Source organism: Triturus cristatus, chromosome 9 (genome assembly GCF_964204655.1).
Source record: "Triturus cristatus chromosome 9, aTriCri1.1, whole genome shotgun sequence".
NCBI classification, from domain to species: domain Eukaryota; kingdom Metazoa; phylum Chordata; class Amphibia; order Caudata; family Salamandridae; genus Triturus; species Triturus cristatus.
Window position 1 is genome coordinate 762,191,885 of NC_140592.1, and position 19,588 is coordinate 762,211,472.

At 41.6% G+C, this 19,588-nt stretch overlaps 1 protein-coding gene across 3 annotated transcripts in view; it reads left to right on the top strand.

The window, feature by feature from the left end:
- Positions 1-16,125, top strand: part of LOC146798799 (uncharacterized) — a 104,051-nt gene extending 87,926 nt beyond the window's left edge. For 2 of the 3 annotated variants that reach the window (XM_085626102.1, XM_085626101.1), the window contains 3 exons: positions 3,875-3,964; positions 8,052-8,162; positions 13,087-16,125. In XM_085626102.1, coding sequence (XP_085482228.1) covers positions 3,875-3,964; positions 8,052-8,162; positions 13,087-13,799 — 914 coding nt within the window. In that variant the 3' untranslated portion in view covers positions 13,800-16,125. The remainder of the gene's footprint in view (positions 1-3,874; positions 3,965-8,051; positions 8,163-13,086) is intronic. The other variant, XM_085626103.1, reaches the window with a different exon arrangement.
- The last annotated feature ends 3,463 nt before the right edge of the window (positions 16,126-19,588 follow it).

The following is a 19,588-nucleotide window of genomic DNA, read 5'->3' on the forward strand; positions in this document are numbered from 1 at the left end:
AATCTGCCTTTCAAGGCTGGAGGCTCCAAAGGCCTCCACCACCTGCGATAGGCAACCCTGCCTTCCCCCAGACAGGGGAAATGCCACCCCCTGCCCAGGCCCATTTGGCACCCGGACAGGTGGGAAAATTAGCTAGTCAAGGGGTGTGTTCACCCTCAGGCTAGGACTACCCCTAAGGTGGGCTACCTGAAGTGAACACGACTAGGATAATTCCACCATCTTGGTTTTTGGTGGAATTAGGTCTTCTTGGTTAGGGTTATGCCCACTTTCCAGAGAAAGTGGTCATATGAAGGCTATAGTCACCCTAAAGGTAGGGCGCAGATTGGTTACTAACTGACAGTCCCTGTAACACCCCTAAATACAGTATTTAGGTGGCACCCCTATTGCCAGGACCTCAGATTCAATGGACACAAAGAAGGAGAGGACAAAGAAGATTGCTGACACGAGAACAGAGGAGCAATGACTGACTTGGTGCCAACCCTGCCAGCCTGCCTGCTGCACCCAACCCTCGTGGAGACACTGACTCATCCTGCCGCTGTGCAGACTCCAAGAAACCCGGAGGGTTGTCAGTGCTTTGCAAATCACCAGAGAACTCCCTTGTAGTAGAGGAGCTATTCCGCCGCAGGCACCAAAGAAGCAAGGTCCGGTTCACTGTCCTGCCACTTACCTGAACTACCGATGCTGCAGCCGCCCAGGAGGAGGTCGCTGTGCTCCCACAGGTCAGATCCGTCCTGCCTTCAAGTATGGGGATGCCAGAACCGAACAAGAGTCGCACAGTACCAACACCTGGGATACCAGACCCCTTGCAGCAACCAAGGCTTGTTGTGTCCAGCCCAGACACCAACGCCGCGGAAGACCGGCCTCCATGTCGAGGTACTTCAGGGACAATGACACCCACACCGTGAGTGACCCGGTTGTCCTTTTTGCCCCTCTTCTGCAGAACCAAGACAAAGAGAGAGCCTCTGACTGCCGCCACGCGACACCTCAAAGTACCTCTGCACCGAATCCGAGGAAGGTGACGGTACCAACAAGTTCCTGAGACCCTCAAAGGCTGAGCCCAACCTTGGGTTTGCCCAGAGTGGACTCCCAGTCGCCGCCTGCAGCCTCTTTGTGCAGGCCCCCTCAACCGTGAGCGTCTCCTGCAGCATGAACCCTATACCTAAAAGCACCACTGCACCCTAACATAACATAACATAACATAGGAGAGACCGATTGGCTTTGCCAATGCTTGTTAAGTATTAATGGGGTAATTAGTAGGTTGTGTTTTACAGCTGATGAATCTGCTATCGCTGTCAACCAGAGTTCTTCTAGTGAAGCCTCTGGACCCGTGGGGTACCAATTGATATTTTCAAATTCAGCGTTTACTTTTGGGCCCCATTACTTGCTAATGTATTTAACAATCTTGATACATCTTATCTGCCTTCCTCTAGGTCAAGTTTGGTAAATGTCCCTGTTTATAAAATAGTGAGCCACTCTGATCCCAAATGTTATAGACATATCAGCTTAATTGATACAACAGTTAAAATCTTAAGGAGGGTCATTTTTAACATAATTTGGGAATGGACGAATGATTACATCTTATCACTTTGCCAGTATGGGTTTAGAGACAGGCTAGGCACATTGGAACAGTACCTATATTTGCATTTGTTGATAGGCAAATATACCATAGCTAGGCGCAGTCCTCTGTAACGGACCTTTATGGACTTGTTCTCTGTGCTTGACAAGGTTAACCGGGCCAAGTTATGGGTGCTCTTGCTGGGGATTGATTTAGATGCAACCCTTGTTCACTCTCTACCAACTCTCCACCAGGGTCAGATTTGGACAAAATGAGGGTGTGTTTTAGCTCCCCCTATTGTTTATTCTGTACATGAAAAAACGTAATAGTTGTTTGAAAGAAGCGACTCTAGATGTCCCTCGTGTTAACTTCACCCTCATACCGGTGCTCCTATATGAAGATGACGCGGTGCTGCTAGCTCAAACTCCGAATGCATTGCGTTGCTTGGTCAAACCCTTTTCTAATTTTATGGCGGACTTTAATTTGTGTACAAATTTCTTTAAGTCTCATACCATGGCTTGTGGTCCTAAACATCATCTATTATGCATTGTTTCCAACAATGGCAATTAACTTATCTGTGTGGCTCGTTTTCCATATCTCTGACTTGTGTTCGATCAAGTTCAGTGGTTCCTGGGCAGGAAATATTTCATTTTGCTGTGCAAAGTTTTCTCAGACTGTGAGTTTGATTTTTAACATCTGTCAGGTAGTTTGGGTGTAAGCCTATCTCATCTCTTTTAGAGATTTATACAAAAAAATAATTTTAACTGTGGATTATGGGTGTGTGATATATCGGGTTATGCAGATTGTGGAGCACTCCAAACAAAGGAGATTAGATTTTTTTGCACCCGCCTTCTTTCTCTTCCACACTGTATTTCATACTTCTGCTGTTATGAGAAGCTCTCCTTATCTTACCTTGAGCATAATATCCTGCTATAGTTATCGCTATGGAATAATTTCCAGGCCACTTTGAATCATGCAATAATGAGTGATTGTGTTAGTGTTTGCTGTGAACATGGCATGAGCATCCCATGGATAAAATATGTTAAGCACAATTTAATTGAGCTAGGTAGAACTTCCTTATTTGAAAATCAAGCTTAAATAATATATATTTTTTTTACAGAGATTTATATAGTGCGTACTTGACCCGAATCGGGTATCAGCGCGCTTTACATAGCACCAGTTACTTTACATGAGGACACACATTCAGTTTTGTTAGGCACGGGGAAATTAAGTGATTGGCCCAGTTCAGCGTCATTGCCGAGACTCGAACCCAGTTCCCCAGATTCGAGGTCGACCGCCCTAGCCGTTAGGCCAACTCCTCTCCCCGAATACATAAGTACGACAAATTGATTATTAAACACTTATTTTTAGAACATGTCGGACTTGGAGGGATGATGTGGAATTGAGAAAGCCTCTTGTATGAAAATATGCTGATCTAAAAACAAATATTGGCATAGAACTCTATCGGTCCTTGATGTGTAACAGTTAGGAGAGGGCCTTGTTTTTGACATTTAGAGCAAGTATCATGTGTTACTTATTGTGCTTTCTTTTGGGGCATTTCAGTACATTAGCTGGATTGAAGTGTGCGAGTGGTGGCTTCTCTCCACAATCTCTCTTTCACCTGACACTTTTTTGTAAATTTTACAGGGCATTTAGAATGAAATTTGTATTGCCACTTTTAAAGATACATAAATTTAAACAATGTAGAGTTGCCTTGCATTTTTTACAGATGTTGCCTAATGAGGATGTATGTTTTAGAAAAAGGTTGATCTGTCTTTTATTGAAAATGAATTAATTTGTAGATATCTGTATATTTTATAATATTTGTATATTATTTCTACATATGCTTGCTTTTATGATTGTCTCAGACTTTTAAATAAAGATGAATTGAATATGTTTTAATGTATTCCCAAATCTAGAGTTGTGGCCAAATGTTTGTTTTCAGTGTGCCACTTTCTCTGCATATTTTGTTGATCTACATATCTAGCTTTTAAACATGCTGATATTAATCGTTTTTTGGAATGTTAAACTTGGTGTATGCATAAGTATGTCTATATTTCTGCATCATTTATTAAGAAAGTCATATAACTGTTCTGCTTCTCTAAGGTTATAATGTTCTCCGTTGTATCCTGCTCTATGCCAAGGCTTTGTCGCCCCTAACTTGTAAATTCACATTGAAAAGTGTTTTGAAGATATACATTGATTTAGATAGATACAAAAGGATATAGCTATGTTAACTCAATTGACACCCTCTGTTACTCATTCAACCAAAACAATATTTGTAATAAACTTCTTTTACATTTTTATATTTTGCAACAGGTTTTCCATTTCACAATTCTGAGGACAGGGGGCAGTTGGAGAAACTGCATTGTAAAGACAGAGAAGAAAGTAGCATCTGCCTCAACTCTGGTAAGCTGCAAACAGTTCAGTGTGACAAATTGCAAGGTCTGGTCAAGCATAGTACAGCATTCTGAGAACAGGTCTTTGTATGTGTCTTTAAGCTTGGGGCTGTTACAAAATCCTCTGAAAGGTTTCATAAATGTCCACAAGTGTAGGCTTAAATGTGTTACAAGCCATCTAATCTGAATGATTTGCTTCTGTATTGTTAAGTATCCCAAGGCACTCTGGGCCTTATCCTTTAAAACATGAATACAAATATTGATTTTCAAGGGAGAAAGGGTCTGAAGAAGTTTGTGTGGGACCCACTGGCAGAACGAGGAGTAAAAAGAATAAGGGTGAGAAATAGCTTAGCAGAGCGAACAAACTTGTGGAGGGCGATGGAAAATGTACACAATTGAATTACATGTCATAACTATACACATTCATCACGGTTCTAATAGTAAAAGCAAAGTAAATACAGTATTGTCAAATGGTCCTTAATTAACTAGGTCTGTTTAATGACCTAACCAGGTAAAGTGTAGAAGTGGATTTCACTGAATTGCCTTAAGCTCTTGCAGTCCAAATTCGAAATTCTGCTAATCTGCAATTCTCCTAATACCTGAGATAACACATTGTGGCCTACTGCATGGGAGTCTGTCCTGACCCAGTGCCAGCGGTACGAAATGTAGGCATCTTATTAGGTGATAAACTTATATTAAACAGCTAGATATCACCTATGAAAAAAAATTGCGTCTTTTAGCTGTGTACTTTTTGACACTTGTTTTCCTTTCAATCTTAATCAGAAATTGCTCATCATCAATGCTTTGATACATTCTCCCATTAATTATTGCAATGCTGACTTTCTTGGTACCAGAATATCATAACGTAGTTATTGCCTAAAACAAATACCTTTTCCTAAACATAGTTTACAAACATATCGCTCCACTGGAGTTAATGGAAAATCTACAACCAATGGCGCAATATTTTTGTAATGCATATTTAGGACAGAATATTTCAGTCAGACAATAGTTCTGCTCATGAAAGTCTGATATACAGCTATCTTTCTTTGCCCATCAAAGAAGAATGGTGCTAGACTGCAGTTTAATCAAAATGCTGTATCCAAGGCCATCTTTGGCCGTAGTAAATTGGACCATGTTTTAGTCAAATTCAGACTAGAATCTTGTATTGGTTTTCCATTAAAAAGAGGATTACATTTAAGATGATGCTGTGTTTAGTTCATAAAACATTAAATACCGGTCTTTAACTTGTCTCAGCATAAATGTTTCCTCAAAGCCTGTGGTGTGGCACTTGCTACCAGCCTCACTGAGATTGTTATTCCAGAATATAGTTTAGCTAAATGGGGGGAGAGGGGGCAGAGCCTTCAGGCCTTTTGAGTTCAAGGTAAGGCACAGTCTTCTTCTTCCCTTCAAAGAGGAAGTAAACATGATGAAGTAAAAAAAAAGCTAACAACGTAGCTGTTTGACTACAACATCTAATCAGTCTTTTACTTTCCGATGCAGACACAGCTCCAAGAGACATCCTTCAGGCTGTACGATGACCTCTATAAATATCCAAACCGATAAACTGATGATGTTAGTAACAATTTCCCTACTGCACAGAGCCTTTCCTAAAGGTGTTATATGTATGTGAATCCTCAAACATCCAGAAGTCTATATTTAGGAAAGGAGCCTAAATGAAAGTAACACGATCATTTCTTATCTCTCGTTTTTTGCACTGGACATAATCCTGTTATGTGCTCCTTACTTATGAATGTGTCTTAGTTGGTGCATTGGTTCTATAAAACTGTGATTGAGCCCTGCTCATCTCTACTGTGTTACATATTGGTCCACTATCTGGTCCCTGACTTTTAGTACTTTCAATGACATGTAGCAAATTGGGTCCTCGTTTCTTATTTCATACCTATGGTTGGATTCAACCACCCTATCATGATCTTCTTTTATCACAAATCTACATAATTTCCACTTTACATAGAAGAAATATACAGGCTGTACAACCATCAGCTAAAAATAAATAGAAGGATTACATATTTAAAACAAAGGTCTGAAATTAGTAGCACCATTTGCCCCAGACACCCGCTTGTGCTACTTTTTTGTTGCAGCTCCGAAGTCTTTAACTAGTCTGCCTTTGAGGGAGCTGTTGATGACAGCCAGTGCTTTGCATTGTCTCATTTAGGCAGCAGCAGCTCTAGACCAACTAATATTCTTTTGCTATGTGCCCCCCTCCATTTATCTATTATACCCAATATGATGCATTTGGGGTCTATATGTATTGCCTCCCCTCCCACCTTGCCTGAGGAGCTAGCTATCTCTTGCCAGTATTGGGAAATGACAGTGCAATCCCATACAATAGGAAAGTAAGTAGCTCTAAGATTATTACATCTGGTACAGTGGAGATTTGGTATTTTACCCATCTTCCATAAGTATTCTGGGCTGTAATAAAATCTATGGAAGTATTTAACTTGGATCAACCTAACCCCAGAGGATATGGCGAGGGTCCTTGCCGCCACTTTAGCCTCCTCCCAATCCTTGTCATCCATCTGGCCCACATCTTCTTCCAATTTCCATTTTAAGGAAAGTATTGGGTCTGGAGAATTAATTAGTAAAGAGCGGTATAATCACAATATACCTGTACCTCCCAGTTCCTCTATCCTATGTTTGGCCTACAGTGGGTTGCACTCCAGAATCTCCTCCTATTTATTGTGGTAACACTCTAAGGCGTGTCTCAGTTGTAGATACTGGAAAAACAGAAATTTGTGCAGTTGAAATTCCTCTGCCAGCTCGGTGTATGATTTTTTATGGTCATGGGACCAGATGTTGCCCAAGTTGGAAATACCTATCAAAACCCATCCCAACCTTGTACCCTGCCATAACAGAATGGAATCCGTCGAGATACCGTGCCACTTTATATGTTTGAGGGCGTCATGCCAGCAAAGGAATAGTATTCTAACAATGGAGGGAATGGCAGACAGAATAGCCCTGCCATACAATAGCGTCAACGGGTCATATTTCCACTGCGTGTTTAGTTCCAGTCGGGAGATCGAGGCATGTCTATCTCCATGCAACTAGTCATCAAATGGGATGAGTTGTATGGTGCTGTAATATGGTTTGATATCTGTCTAACCCAGACCTGTATCATACATGCCCTGCCTACATTTAACAAAGCAGATCCGCTGTGTTATATTATACCACAGGGATGTTAGCCTCAAGGACTGGAGGTTCCCGAAAAAAGTGGATGGCAAAATATAGGGATAATTCTGCAACACATACCAAAAGCAAGGAAGGGAAATCGTTTTGAGCAAAGCCACCCTGCTGATCAACAAAAGTAGTAAGGTAGTCCACATCTTGATCTCCTCTTTTAATTGGCTAATCGGGGAACAATGTTCAATTCCCAGCTTCTCTGTTGCGTTTGTGCAATTTTCATCCCCTAGTAGAGAAACTAGTCCCCTGCCTCTCTCATACCTACATCTCGAAGGCAGCTAGGGTGGTTCCCCAAACAAATGCACATAACTAGTAGTGCCCCAGTTAACCTTAAATCCGGAAATATCTCTATATATATTTAGGATGTCAAAAATACATGCACAAAAAAAGAGTATATCATCGGCTTGAAAGGAAACCCTATCCTTTTGGCCATTGCTCCAATGGAAACCCCTTACCTGTGGGTTCACTTTTAGCCATTCGGCAAGGGGTTCTATAACCAGAGCAAACAATAAGGGCGAGAGCAGGCAACCCTGTCTGGTGCCCTATCATTTGGGAAAGGACCTAAGAGTACTCAGACCTGGGCCCATGGGCTGCACCCAGGATCTCTCTATATATCTCTGAAATCTGGGGCCAAAATTCATCCAGCCCAAGACTCCAATGCACTTTGTCAAAGGCCTTCTCTATGAGAGAACCACTTGTTACTTAGTTTGTTAAATACGTTTATTTGATACAGTCCAGGTATGGTATATGAGGATATATAAAGAGACCTCCTAGTCTCAAATATGCTGACTCAAAAAAAACAATAAGGCTTTAAAAAATGGGTGAAAATGCCTGAAATGTGGGTTCATTCACAATAGGAGAACATGTGTACTCGGAAATTGTTTTTTTTTTTACAACAGGGTCAGAAGTTATCACATCTGCTTCATCAATTGGTATTAATGAAGAGGGCAAGACCTACGCCATTGACATCGAAGACCACAGAAAAAGAGAAGAACTTGACACACATGAGGGTCTGTATATCACCAGAAGCTGCCTACATTCACACAACAATATAGAAGTAGCCTGAGGGGAGCCATATGAAACAGGGATTCAGATCCTGTACAGTTAACCATTTCAGATGTCCCTTTTTTTGTGTTAGTTTTCAAACTAACATGCCCGGCCCTGTTCATCAAAGTCCTATTGTTATGATTAGATTTGCGTTCATAGCAACATCTTGGGCCCCACAGTGTGGGAGGTCTCGTGAAGGTGAAATACTTCCTAGCGATTATTTAAGCAAAACCCAGACAAATGTAAGTTGGTGCAGTAAATCATAGACAGAACCTAAAGAAGGTTTTTTTAATTTCAGAAAGGTTTTATTAGGTTTTATGCATACAGGAAAGAAAATACATAGAGAGCAATCCACCCAAGGGGTGATACTGATAAGCTGAGTGAAAGGCAACAGTATAGCTCATAAACAATAAGCTTCATATCAGAGGGTAGGAGGTGTGTGTATTGGTGTGAGGGTTGAATGGTTAGTGTTGGTGTGGTGAATGGATTGTGTTGGTTGAGAGGACTACAGTATCTTATTGTATGGTAATGGGTGTGGAGTGAAAGACTAGAGAGGGAGAAGGAGGGAAGAGAAGGGGATAATGAAAGAAAACCAGAAGAAGGTTTTGATGGATTTGCACAAGTTATTGCTGGTTGTACACGTCTGTAGCACCAAGACACAGATAGTAGTAATACTCAGTATGGTAGACTTTGTTGCACTTTGTCAGAGATGTCACCAGGCACCAGTAGAGCTGTGAAGAGTAATGTGTGGTGAGCTCATTTGCACAGCACTTGAGCATTTAGCTCTTGTGACAAGCATAGAATTGATTCTTTTGAGTGAGGAGGCTCTGAATGCACATCGTATAATATCCCTTTTCTAATCTTGACAGGCTAGGACAAAGATCATGCTGTTGCAGTGCTTAAGAATTCCTTCTCCACAAAAGCATGCTTTTGAGGGGTAGGAAAGAATCTGTCTAAATCGAGGTCCTTGGTTACAGCCAAACTGGATTACACCAACAGCTTATACTTGGGTTTGTCAGCATTATTAATCCAACAGCTCCAAATAATCCAGAATTCCGCAGCACATCTAATTTTGAAAATTCCCCCACGCTCTCCAGTGTCTCATCACTCCCTGTCATCAAGAGGATCCAATTTAAGGCAATTACCCTCGTCTTTAGGGTCTTCACTCACAATGGTCCTCTTTACCTGAGGAGGTGATTCAAATCATATACTCAATCAAGAGCTCTGAAATCAAATAATCTCAAACTGCTCCAAGTTCCCCGTATACACAAAGTCAGAAGAGGGGCGCATTTCTTCACTTACCTGACTTCCAAGTAGTGCCACTTAGTTTATGGTGCAGTCTATTGGAATCTGTTTTTCGACAGTCTCAAAACTCTTCTGTTTGACACTTGTCTTATAGGTGTGTAGTCTGCCAGCTTTTCCCTTTTCATTTATGAGCTAACCGATATTGTGGGACGCATCTCCAGAGGCAGCTGTGCGCTCCATAAGTGCCTTGAATTAAATTTTATACATCCATGCCGCTAGCCTTTTGGGAGGTAGGAATGGCAGACATTGTGTACATTTATGAAATTAATTATTTTGTGTGCAAGATATTCAGAGATCCAGCCATCCCAGCACCACTCTTCATAGGAATAGGGATAAAACATGTCCAAAAGCTGTTGCTGTAAATACAATTTGGTCTCCAAATTGTAGCTAATAGACTTACTTTGTCTTACAAAAAGGTTGTGCTGTCTGACAAAGACCTTCCTGCCCCACAACACCTGTTCTTCAGATGAAGGAAATTGCCAGCTGTGGTAGGCATAAGAAGAGCTCTAAAGTGACTTTCATGCTTCTGTTCACCTTCTCCATGCATCACAAAGTAGCCAGAGCTTCCAGGCAGAAGTTGCATGTGTCGGCCTCCTACCAAATGACTGCCCATGATCCACATATTGTATGCACACCTTGAGCCTGAGAAACTCTTGTTAGCTGCCAGGCAGGCGTGGTATGGTTAGCTGAAACCCAGTTATTCCTGAGGCCACTGGGGAATTCCCAGCATTGTTTCTTACTAGGATCTTAGAGATTCCGAGGGGTTCTCTCCAGGGCTAACCCCCAAGATTCGCTGAGACATGGCTTAGGAGACAAGAGGAACCCACTGGTATACCTCCGCCTGCTACCCAACCCGGAGATCATGGTCAGAAATGTGTGATGAGTTCAGCGACCAGATTTCACAGTGCCTGAATTCTTGTGGTTTATAGTCGGTGGTGAAGGCAGTGAATCATCCAGTGGGAACTAGCAGCCTCTACATAAATTATTTTTATGCAATGTGCTTATTTACGTATGTGCTGGTATAACTCCCAGGAAAAAACAACAGAAACCTTACCCATTTGAACCAGAGGTCTCTCTTTTTTACTTATCTTTTCGTCCTGCTGTATTTGTTTTGATTTATATGTTCCCACCTTCAAGCTGCATCCTTCGGATTTTGGGAGTTTTGAGATCCGTGACAGTCACCCTGTCATGCTTATCATCAAAATAGCAACCTTGAAACACTCAGACACTGTGTTTACCCAACAGTAATTTTCTGATAATAGTCTGCCAGTAATATGCTGCTAATGACATTAGCACAAGTTGCTGCTTGGGACCCGATGGGGAGACTTGCGACACCGTCGGACTGGCTAGTCTGTTTATCAGACGTGCTGCAGGAAAGGGGGAAAAAGAGAACTGTGTAGTATTCTGATGTTAAAGTTGTTCTACTATGTTATCTCCTATGTTATCCTGTCCCTAGCTGTTCAGCCTGTGTGAGTGTTCTGAGTGGAATGTTGGTGTGTGGGCTATGTGTGGAATGCCTGTGTGACTGGATGAGTGATGACAGTTGGTGGATGGGGCTGAGCAGCTAGAAGGCTGTTCCTGGTGGAGCTGTTAATGGTGACTTACAGGTTGCCCTACAGGACTGATATACTTGTTGATAAGGACTTTCTAAGGATTTATACTACCTGTTTATTTACCTGAATAAACTCTTCTTGGATTACACCTTACAAGTGTGGTCGTGATCACTACGAACTGTTTCTCATGTTACCAATATTCCTCTGGATGTCATACCACAACATGAGGCTTTTACTGTTGAGAATAGGGGGGAGAACGAATACGCCGTATTCGCTGAGATTGAGAAAGTGTGTGACCCATAATCTCATAGAACAAATTTGACATACCAAAATTCAACTATAAACAATTGTGATTGAGGATTTGAGTAAATTAAATGTACTTAATCCCATCAGAACATTGTATATCTATATTTCATTCATGGACACACATGCCAAAGTGGCATTCTGACTCATGACAGTCCTTCTTTGATGCGTACACATAGTATCACAACCTCCCGTCCCTCAGGGTACCTTGTAACATAATATCAAGTGTATTATAGCAGCTACTATCGTTCTTGCAACATATAATGGCAGTTTTCGTGGTGACTGGAGAATAAATGTGCTGACCCATATGTGATAGGTATTCCTTTGAATTGAGATTCTGTGAACTTCTTAAAATTTAATGAGGGCTTTACTTTTGTACAATGCCTTTGTGGTGGTCCTGAAAGTATTCTGTAGTTATTTGTAGTGCTGAAACATGTCGACCTTTGCATCTGATGTAATTATTACTCCTATGCCTTTTTTATGTGTTAGTGAGCATTTGATAATAATACATTTGACCTAACAACGCTTCCAATATAGTTTGAAATTTTGGGTATTGAGTCAAGAGCTGTATACATGACACATATCTTTCGTGAGGAACATCACAGTTCAGATTAAGTGAAAGGTTGCAACACCAATGCAATTTCTATCCTTGGGGACATTGGTTTCAGGAGGAAGTACTTGGTTTCCCCATTGCTTATTTTGGGCCTTTATGTCAATATCTATGTAGAAAATAGGTGCCTGTGATGGCGCTTTGGTGACCCCTGCCTAGGATTGTGGATAGTATTTGCAGCCAAGTGCCTGTGAGGTACATTTCCTTTTGCTCCTTTTGTCTTTTGTTATATTTCATGTGGATGAATGTTGAATTACTCACACTTGATAGAGAGTCAAAACTGATGAAAGAGGGATAGATCAACATAAATTGCTTTAACTAAAATATGTATGAAACTAAAATTATAAATAGTTGTTTGACATATCCCGATAAGTAAAAAGCAAAATAATCATAAAACTATTTAAAACACTTTATTTCACATTGGATCTACTTTACTGTAAAATATTAATCTTAATTTTATGTCTGATTATATGCTCCACTCGTTTCTTTGCCTATACAATTTTCCATTCCATAATACTGTTTCACAGTCCTCCAGGTGATTGCGGGCACTGTTTCCAGTTCTGGACATTCATGCGATAAACCATTGCATTCTGGGTGCTTTCGTTTTATTTTGCTTCCATTGAACTAAATACACTAACACTTCTGAAAACAATCATTTTTAGGTGAAAAGTTCTGGGCTGGGAGCAGTGTCTATATTGACCTTGTGGGAGAAATTACTCTATCACCAGCAATGAGAGAAAAGTAACATGTCTGTCTTCCTAGACACAAAGGGGCAAATCATACAACATCTGCCCAGACTGACTCATACAAAAAATCATATTTGCTCCTGTCAGTCAGATCAAATGTTATTTTTCCACTGGTCGTCTATACAAACGTTCCAGCAAAACAGCCCTAACTAGTGTAAAGTTGCCTGCCACCAGTGCATTTTACATGATCTGGCCCAGAGCATTATGGTACCTACTTCGAATACCTTCACAACACATATTCTACTAGGATCTGTCCAGCTGGAAAGTCACTGCCTGCTCTCCTCCAGAATATTGTCTGCATATATATTGTTAAAGTGTAACATTTCACAAACCAAAAGCAGTTAATGTATATTTATTTATAATCCAATAGGTGATGGAAGCATAAACCAAAAGAGAAATATGGGGACATATTTAAAATGCAGCTACAGAACAGCACGAAACAGATGCACAGTAAAGCAGATCCAAGCAAACGTTGTCCATCGTGTGCATGAGAGAAACAGTTCTATTGGCCAGATTTGGTCTGGAAGTCATCAGGAACTGGGAGGAGATAGCACTGCTGAAGGGCAAAATGATGGCATCTTAAATCAACCATCACTCTTTGCACAAAGGTCAGAAACAAACAAAGCATGTGAGAGTGAAGCGAGAAATGACATTATTCCTCGAGACTCTGCTCCACTGCAAGATTGCAGACCATCTACTAAAATTGTGAAATCCACCCAGAGGGGCAGATACACTGGCCATCAGCAGGCGCATAAAGTAAAAGGAAGACACATTTGTACAGAGTGTGGAAAAGGCTTTTCTGCGTTGTCAACACTTATTACCCATGAACGAACACACACCGGGGAAAGACCTCATCATTGTACTATATGTGGAAAAAGCTTCAATCAAAGTGGAGTTCTTCTTAGACACCAAAAAATGCATACAGGTGAACGACCCTATCAGTGCAGTGTATGTGGAAAAAGCTTTAATCGTAAGGACTATCTTCTTGGACATCACAAAATACATAAAAAAGGCGAGCAATTTTGTGAGCTTGATCTAGTGGAAGGATGGCTAGGAAATCACATGCCTGAGGCACACAGCTAGGACTATGGATGTAAGGAGTTATCTGTAAGTCCTATACTTGAATCAACAGAGCAGTATGGAATACAAGAGGCGAACAAATGTGTGATAAAAGAGAAAGACTATTTGCGTGGAATATTTAGTAATTGGTCACCCAGGTAAATCAGAATTTAAATATGTTATGTGTTTAAAGCAGAAATGGAAATGTGAGTTGGTGGAAAACTGTATGGAGCATGCAAAGCCTTGAGAATTCACAATGGCCCCTTATTACCAGTGACCTGGCCTGGCCAACTGCTACTGTACCAAATTTAACATGTAATTCTCCATTTGGATGGGGAAACCTTGTGGCAGAAGCTCCTTTTCAGCTCTGATAAATACTGATCTCTGAAGTATCAGCATTTACAAGGCTGATAAATAAAGTATTCTGATCCAGGCCATTCGTAATAAGGACCTTAGCGTCCAAACATGTTGGCAGGGATTTTTGAGATCTGCATCTTTAGACATGATAACTTTTCAACTCTTAGAAATATGATAGCCAAATTGGAGAGGAATTGTGTGACTATGAAATACGAAAGCAATGATGTTAATGAGTCTCGGTGGACATTACAACTAGTTGCTGAACTGCTGCATAATAGTAATTGCAAAAGCTGAGGATAAACTACGGTTCTGTATAGAGAGTAGTTAAGAGCCAGAGGCGACAGAAGCCCTGGGAAGCCACTGAATGCTTCAAAAGTTTCGGAGACTGGGAGTATAGTGGAGTAAAAGAATCAGTTGAAGAGGACTGGCTGAAACGTTGCTGTTAAATTCAGGTGCTGCTCAAGGAGAAGTTGAAAAGAAATGCCTGCTAAGTGGAGTGAAATGCTGAGCAACACTGTATAGTAGCTCCAGCTGCGGTCCTCCTTGCTGAGTTACTTTCCCTGCTTTGTGGTAAAAACAATTTTTGAGATACTACTCTCTTGTTGCAGTTCTTAGGGGTTAATGCAGCCAGCGTCCAGCATAATTCTGTTTCACCCATATTTCTTCTGGTGTAGCTTATTATGAATGTTGGGTCTGGATATTTGTGAACTCAGCTTTTGTGCTATTGCATTCACCATGCCCGCAGTTACAATGCAATATGGAGGCTGCGCTGGTCCAGCTGTTGTAGAAGATACCAGTGTCTTATCACATTTTTCCTGCTGACCACAGAACATCAGTGTTTTTAAGAGTCTTGCTTGCCTAGAGGTGATGGCACTGGAGGTTATGAAATGAATGCCTTATTATATAACTCACTTTGACATTATTGCTTCAATGAGTCCACATGGTTAATTAGTTTGTCAGTTTTAGTTTGTATTAGTGGGGTACTGGCCTGCGACTCTTTGCCTACTTCGGGCCAGTGCCCCACTAATACAAGAGAGATCCCTGGAATGCCATTGGCAGCAGCATAAGCCATCAACATAATGAAGCCTGCATTGACACAATACATTGGTAACATGATGACAATACAAACAACATGGTTAGTGCACAAGTCCCCCTGACGATGTGACGAGGTGTGAGGGAAACAGCCAGGGTAGGGTGCTGTACAAAGTTAGAGTTTCGAATCCAGTCACAGCAGTTAAACGTAGCTCAAGAATCACTCTGTAATGTAAGAAGGTGATTGTTGAGTATGCAGCCTGAGGGTTACCTCAGTGGGGTGGCAACCAGAGAATCGAAAATGGCAACTGAAAATGAAGATGACCAACAATAAACAATTCAGCCATCCAGCAGTCATTGTGACTCTGTTTCTTACAACTGGACAGGCAACACTGCCCGCCTTGACCGCACAAATAAAAGTGAGAAAAAGACTAAGTAATCCTCCTTTCCTCGGTTCAAAGGTGTTGCTTTCACTCACAAGGTAAGAAGTATCTGAGAGCCTGTTTGTGGGAAGTGTAATGTTTGTAACATATGCTACTAAAGATCACATGCTCTGCATACTCCCACCATTCAGTGTTGGGCGTGAACCCTGCAAGTTGTTTTTCTTCTAGGAAGTCTTCGGTCTCAATATAACTCATCACTCCACCCTGAAACCTACAGTGCACCAGGACAAAGACTCCTACTCAGATTGTTTTTTTCTGCCATCGGCTTCAGACGTACTTTCAGATGTACTTCTTGAGCTTTGAAACTGTCAAGCGTGTCCGTTCAACTTCATGAATAGAATCTTCAGTTACATCATCGAAAGACATTTTCAATATCAATGGTTTGTATTAGACCTTGACCTTAGGGGTTCTGTAGGTCAGGTCGTATGAAAATGAATTGTATGTGTGTGGGTCATGGAGAAAACAGACTTCCAATCAGCCTTAAATGCAATTAAAAGTTCTCATTGTCAGAATGCCAATGAGTTTGCAGTCTTTGCTTACCTTGGGACCATGAGGAATGGAGCTGTTCGGTCTGTCAACACAAGATGCTGCAGGTTGGAACTTCATGCTCAGAAGTCCTTCACCCAAAGTTTCTATAGAGTCAATGACTGAGGAAAAGGTAGAGGAGCCTCTTAAAAGGTCACCTCATCCTCCAAGCAGTGACTTGCCTATATTCTCCCCTCCCCTCGTGTAAAACACCTTTTGGGTAAATAATTTGGTTATTCCTTCCACAATCGTTAGAAATAACCTCAGACAAGGGGGTCCTATAAGTTGTCAAGCAAGCATGCTACTTGGAGATCCACACTACGCATTCTCCCTTGTCATCAAGTAATCAATCTTGAAATTAAAGAAAGCTACAAAAGAAAGTGCAAGCATTTCTCAGCAAAGATGCCATGGAATTGGTGGCTCCATGCTTAAGTGCTCAACCGGTAAATTCCCTGTACTTACTCATCCCAAAGGACGGTACCCTGTGGCCTATCCAAAACCTCCGACCACTAAGCTATTACATCCTAAAAAGTATTTAAAGATGACAAACCTGCAGGACATCATTCCTGTGCTCTGCACTGAATCTCAGATGGTCACCCTTGACCACAAGGGCCTTTACTTTCACATCCCTATTCATTCGGCACGCCATCAGTACCCTAGGTGTGGGGTAAGTGAACAACACTACCAATTCAAAGTTCTACCCTTCAGAGTAACAACAGACCCAAGGGTCTCTACAAAGCCTGCCAATCGTGTGCTTCTATATTTAGATGATTAACTGATAAAGAAAAGCAGCAGGCAACAGCAATGCATAAAACACACTCAGGCTGCTGTGCCACTCCTGCACAGGCTAGGGTTTACCATCAATAGCAAAAAATCCCATCTCTGCCCTCAGCCTTTCTTCAAAGCACTTTTAACCTCTTAATCACATGCAAAGTCTAGACCGATGGTGGGACAAGATTGTGAGAGGATGCATCAACACACTTGATGAATGTGTGACTAGAGGTTAATGCCCTAATATTTTCCCGGGCTGAGAACATTTTGTCTGACAACGTGAAAAAAGTTCCATTGTCATATACCACAAGTATACGTTTTTACTGGTTTGTGCGGCTAACTCTACTTGATAACTTTATGACTAGTGATAACTAAGTGCAAACAGAATGGGGATACATTTGTATTGTCAAAGGAACCCACAAATGAAACCAAAGGATTGGGTATCCTATTAGGCAGTTTTAACTCTCTTTTCAGATCCCTGTGTATACTTTTGAGCTCTCAATGGACGACGGATCTCCACCTGTGTATAGGAATTTATACATTAGGTGTTAAATCTTTCCACAACAAGAGGGTTAGGGCATTACTTTAAACCTAATGGAATCATGTTAGAAGGTGGATCTACTTCGATATGTCATCAGTCTTTTTGTGTTTTTGATATGAGCTGGGGGACAGATTAATTATTCTTTTCCTCTCTCCTCCTATTTCCTGCAAATAATATAGGCACAGTCTAGCCAAATCAACAGGGGTGATAGCATTTCAAAGGCTGCTAACTCCATCAGACATCACATCCTCTAACAGTAAGAACCGTTGCGAAGCTTTTGTGGGAGATGGCTTAATGTATGGTCATAGTAATTAATTCTCGGCTTCAAATGGTCAGAAGCAACAAGTCTATGGAAAGATCCAGTATTGGTAGAACCCTGGGGTTCAGCACTCTCTGAAGTAGTGGAGCTATAGGAACTTGTGGCAGGAAGGCCTATTCGTGGACGCTGAGTTGCAGCTGACCCTTAGCACAGACAAATCACTCACGGGCACGGAGGCACTTCTGAAATACATGACTGTTTAGGGCTCCTGTACACGAGAATTACAAGTGTCACATCAGCCTGCTAGAGCTGACTTTGATCCATTTGGGCCTCAGAATGTTTTACACACTCATTCAAAAGAAAACAGTCCTGTGAGGACAGGCAACACGTATTACACATGGACACAAGGGGCAATCACTTGGCCCAGGCGTCAGTATTAGCCGAATCACTATAGCACTTGGCAAGGCCTTCACTAGATCCAGGTCCTAGTGGAGCATCTACCTGGAGCAGAGAATAACCTTGTACCCCCACTAAGGAGGAAGTATCAATAAGTGTACAAGAATGAGATGAATCCCCAAGTACTTCCGCTAGTACTTTGAGAGAGGGGGGAAATCAATGGTTGATCTGTTCACCTCCACAGAAAGCACAAACTACTCAAGCTTCGCCTCCTGGTACCCACACCCAGACTGCATGGGCAATGCACCATGTATCAATTGTCTGGGGTATTTGCTTACACTTTTCCTTTAATACTTGTGACCCCCTCATGTAAATCTTGAGGCGCCAACGTGAGTGAGGCAGTTTGGGTAATCAGTTCTTTTGGCACAGTCTGTCTATCCATACAAGAAAGTGTCCATCTGGGCAGACCTTCTAACCTAGCATTAGGATCTTGTGGGGCATCCAAATGCCCAGTAAATCAACCTAGAAATTTGGATCCTTGGGTTTGGGTACCTCAGACTTCCAGAAGAGTGCATACTAATGCTGTGTGAGGCCTGCAAGATTGATATGTGGCAAAGTAGAAGCTCTTTGTTATTGCATAAACAAGCTGACGGATCTTTTGAAATCGTCAGTCAGGACATTTTTTGGTATTTGCTGAACCTTCAGAAAGTGGGGTTTGCATACACATCAGTCGGACTACATTTAGCAGTGGTAGCTGTTTACATGCAAAACACACAACATGTATTTAAAAAAAATCCAGTCATCAAAGCTTTCATGGAGGGCCTTAAAAGAGTATTTTCTCGATGGATACAGCAGCTCCCTATATTGAACATGCCATCCTCATTAGACTCATTGGGTTCATTTGAGCCATTGCACTCTTGAAGGATGGAGTATCTCTCTCAGAAAGTAGCATTCCTGGTAGCAGTAAAGGAGCCTTTCATCCAGGGTCTCAGGGGTAGAGTTGTCCTGATGACATATCCTCATTTCTTGCTAAAAGTGGTTTCCCCCTTCAACATTGGTCAAACCAATGAACTGACAATCTTCTTTCTACACCTTGTGGCAGAAAGAGCTTTTACACACATTAGATGTCAACAAACCCTAATGTATTAGATAGGTAGGAAGGAGATGAAGTGACTCTTTATTGCTTTCCACAAGGTGGAAGGATAGCGTGGTCAGGTGAAGACCTAAAGGCGCTCGATCCCCCATCCAAGTGCTGCCCCCATTGTATTGACCCTGTGACCCTCGAACTCCCTCAGATCTGTAACAACTGTGGGATAGCTATTGGCAGCGATGCCTCTGTGATATCCCCTAAGCCCAAATCCCTATTTCAAACAAACCTCAGGGCGGGCCTTCTTAACTGCAGATCCTTAGCCAAACACGCAGACGATGTCTGGCTTTTACTTGAAGAGCAGGAATGGGATATATTGTTTTTAACTGAAACTTGGATCAA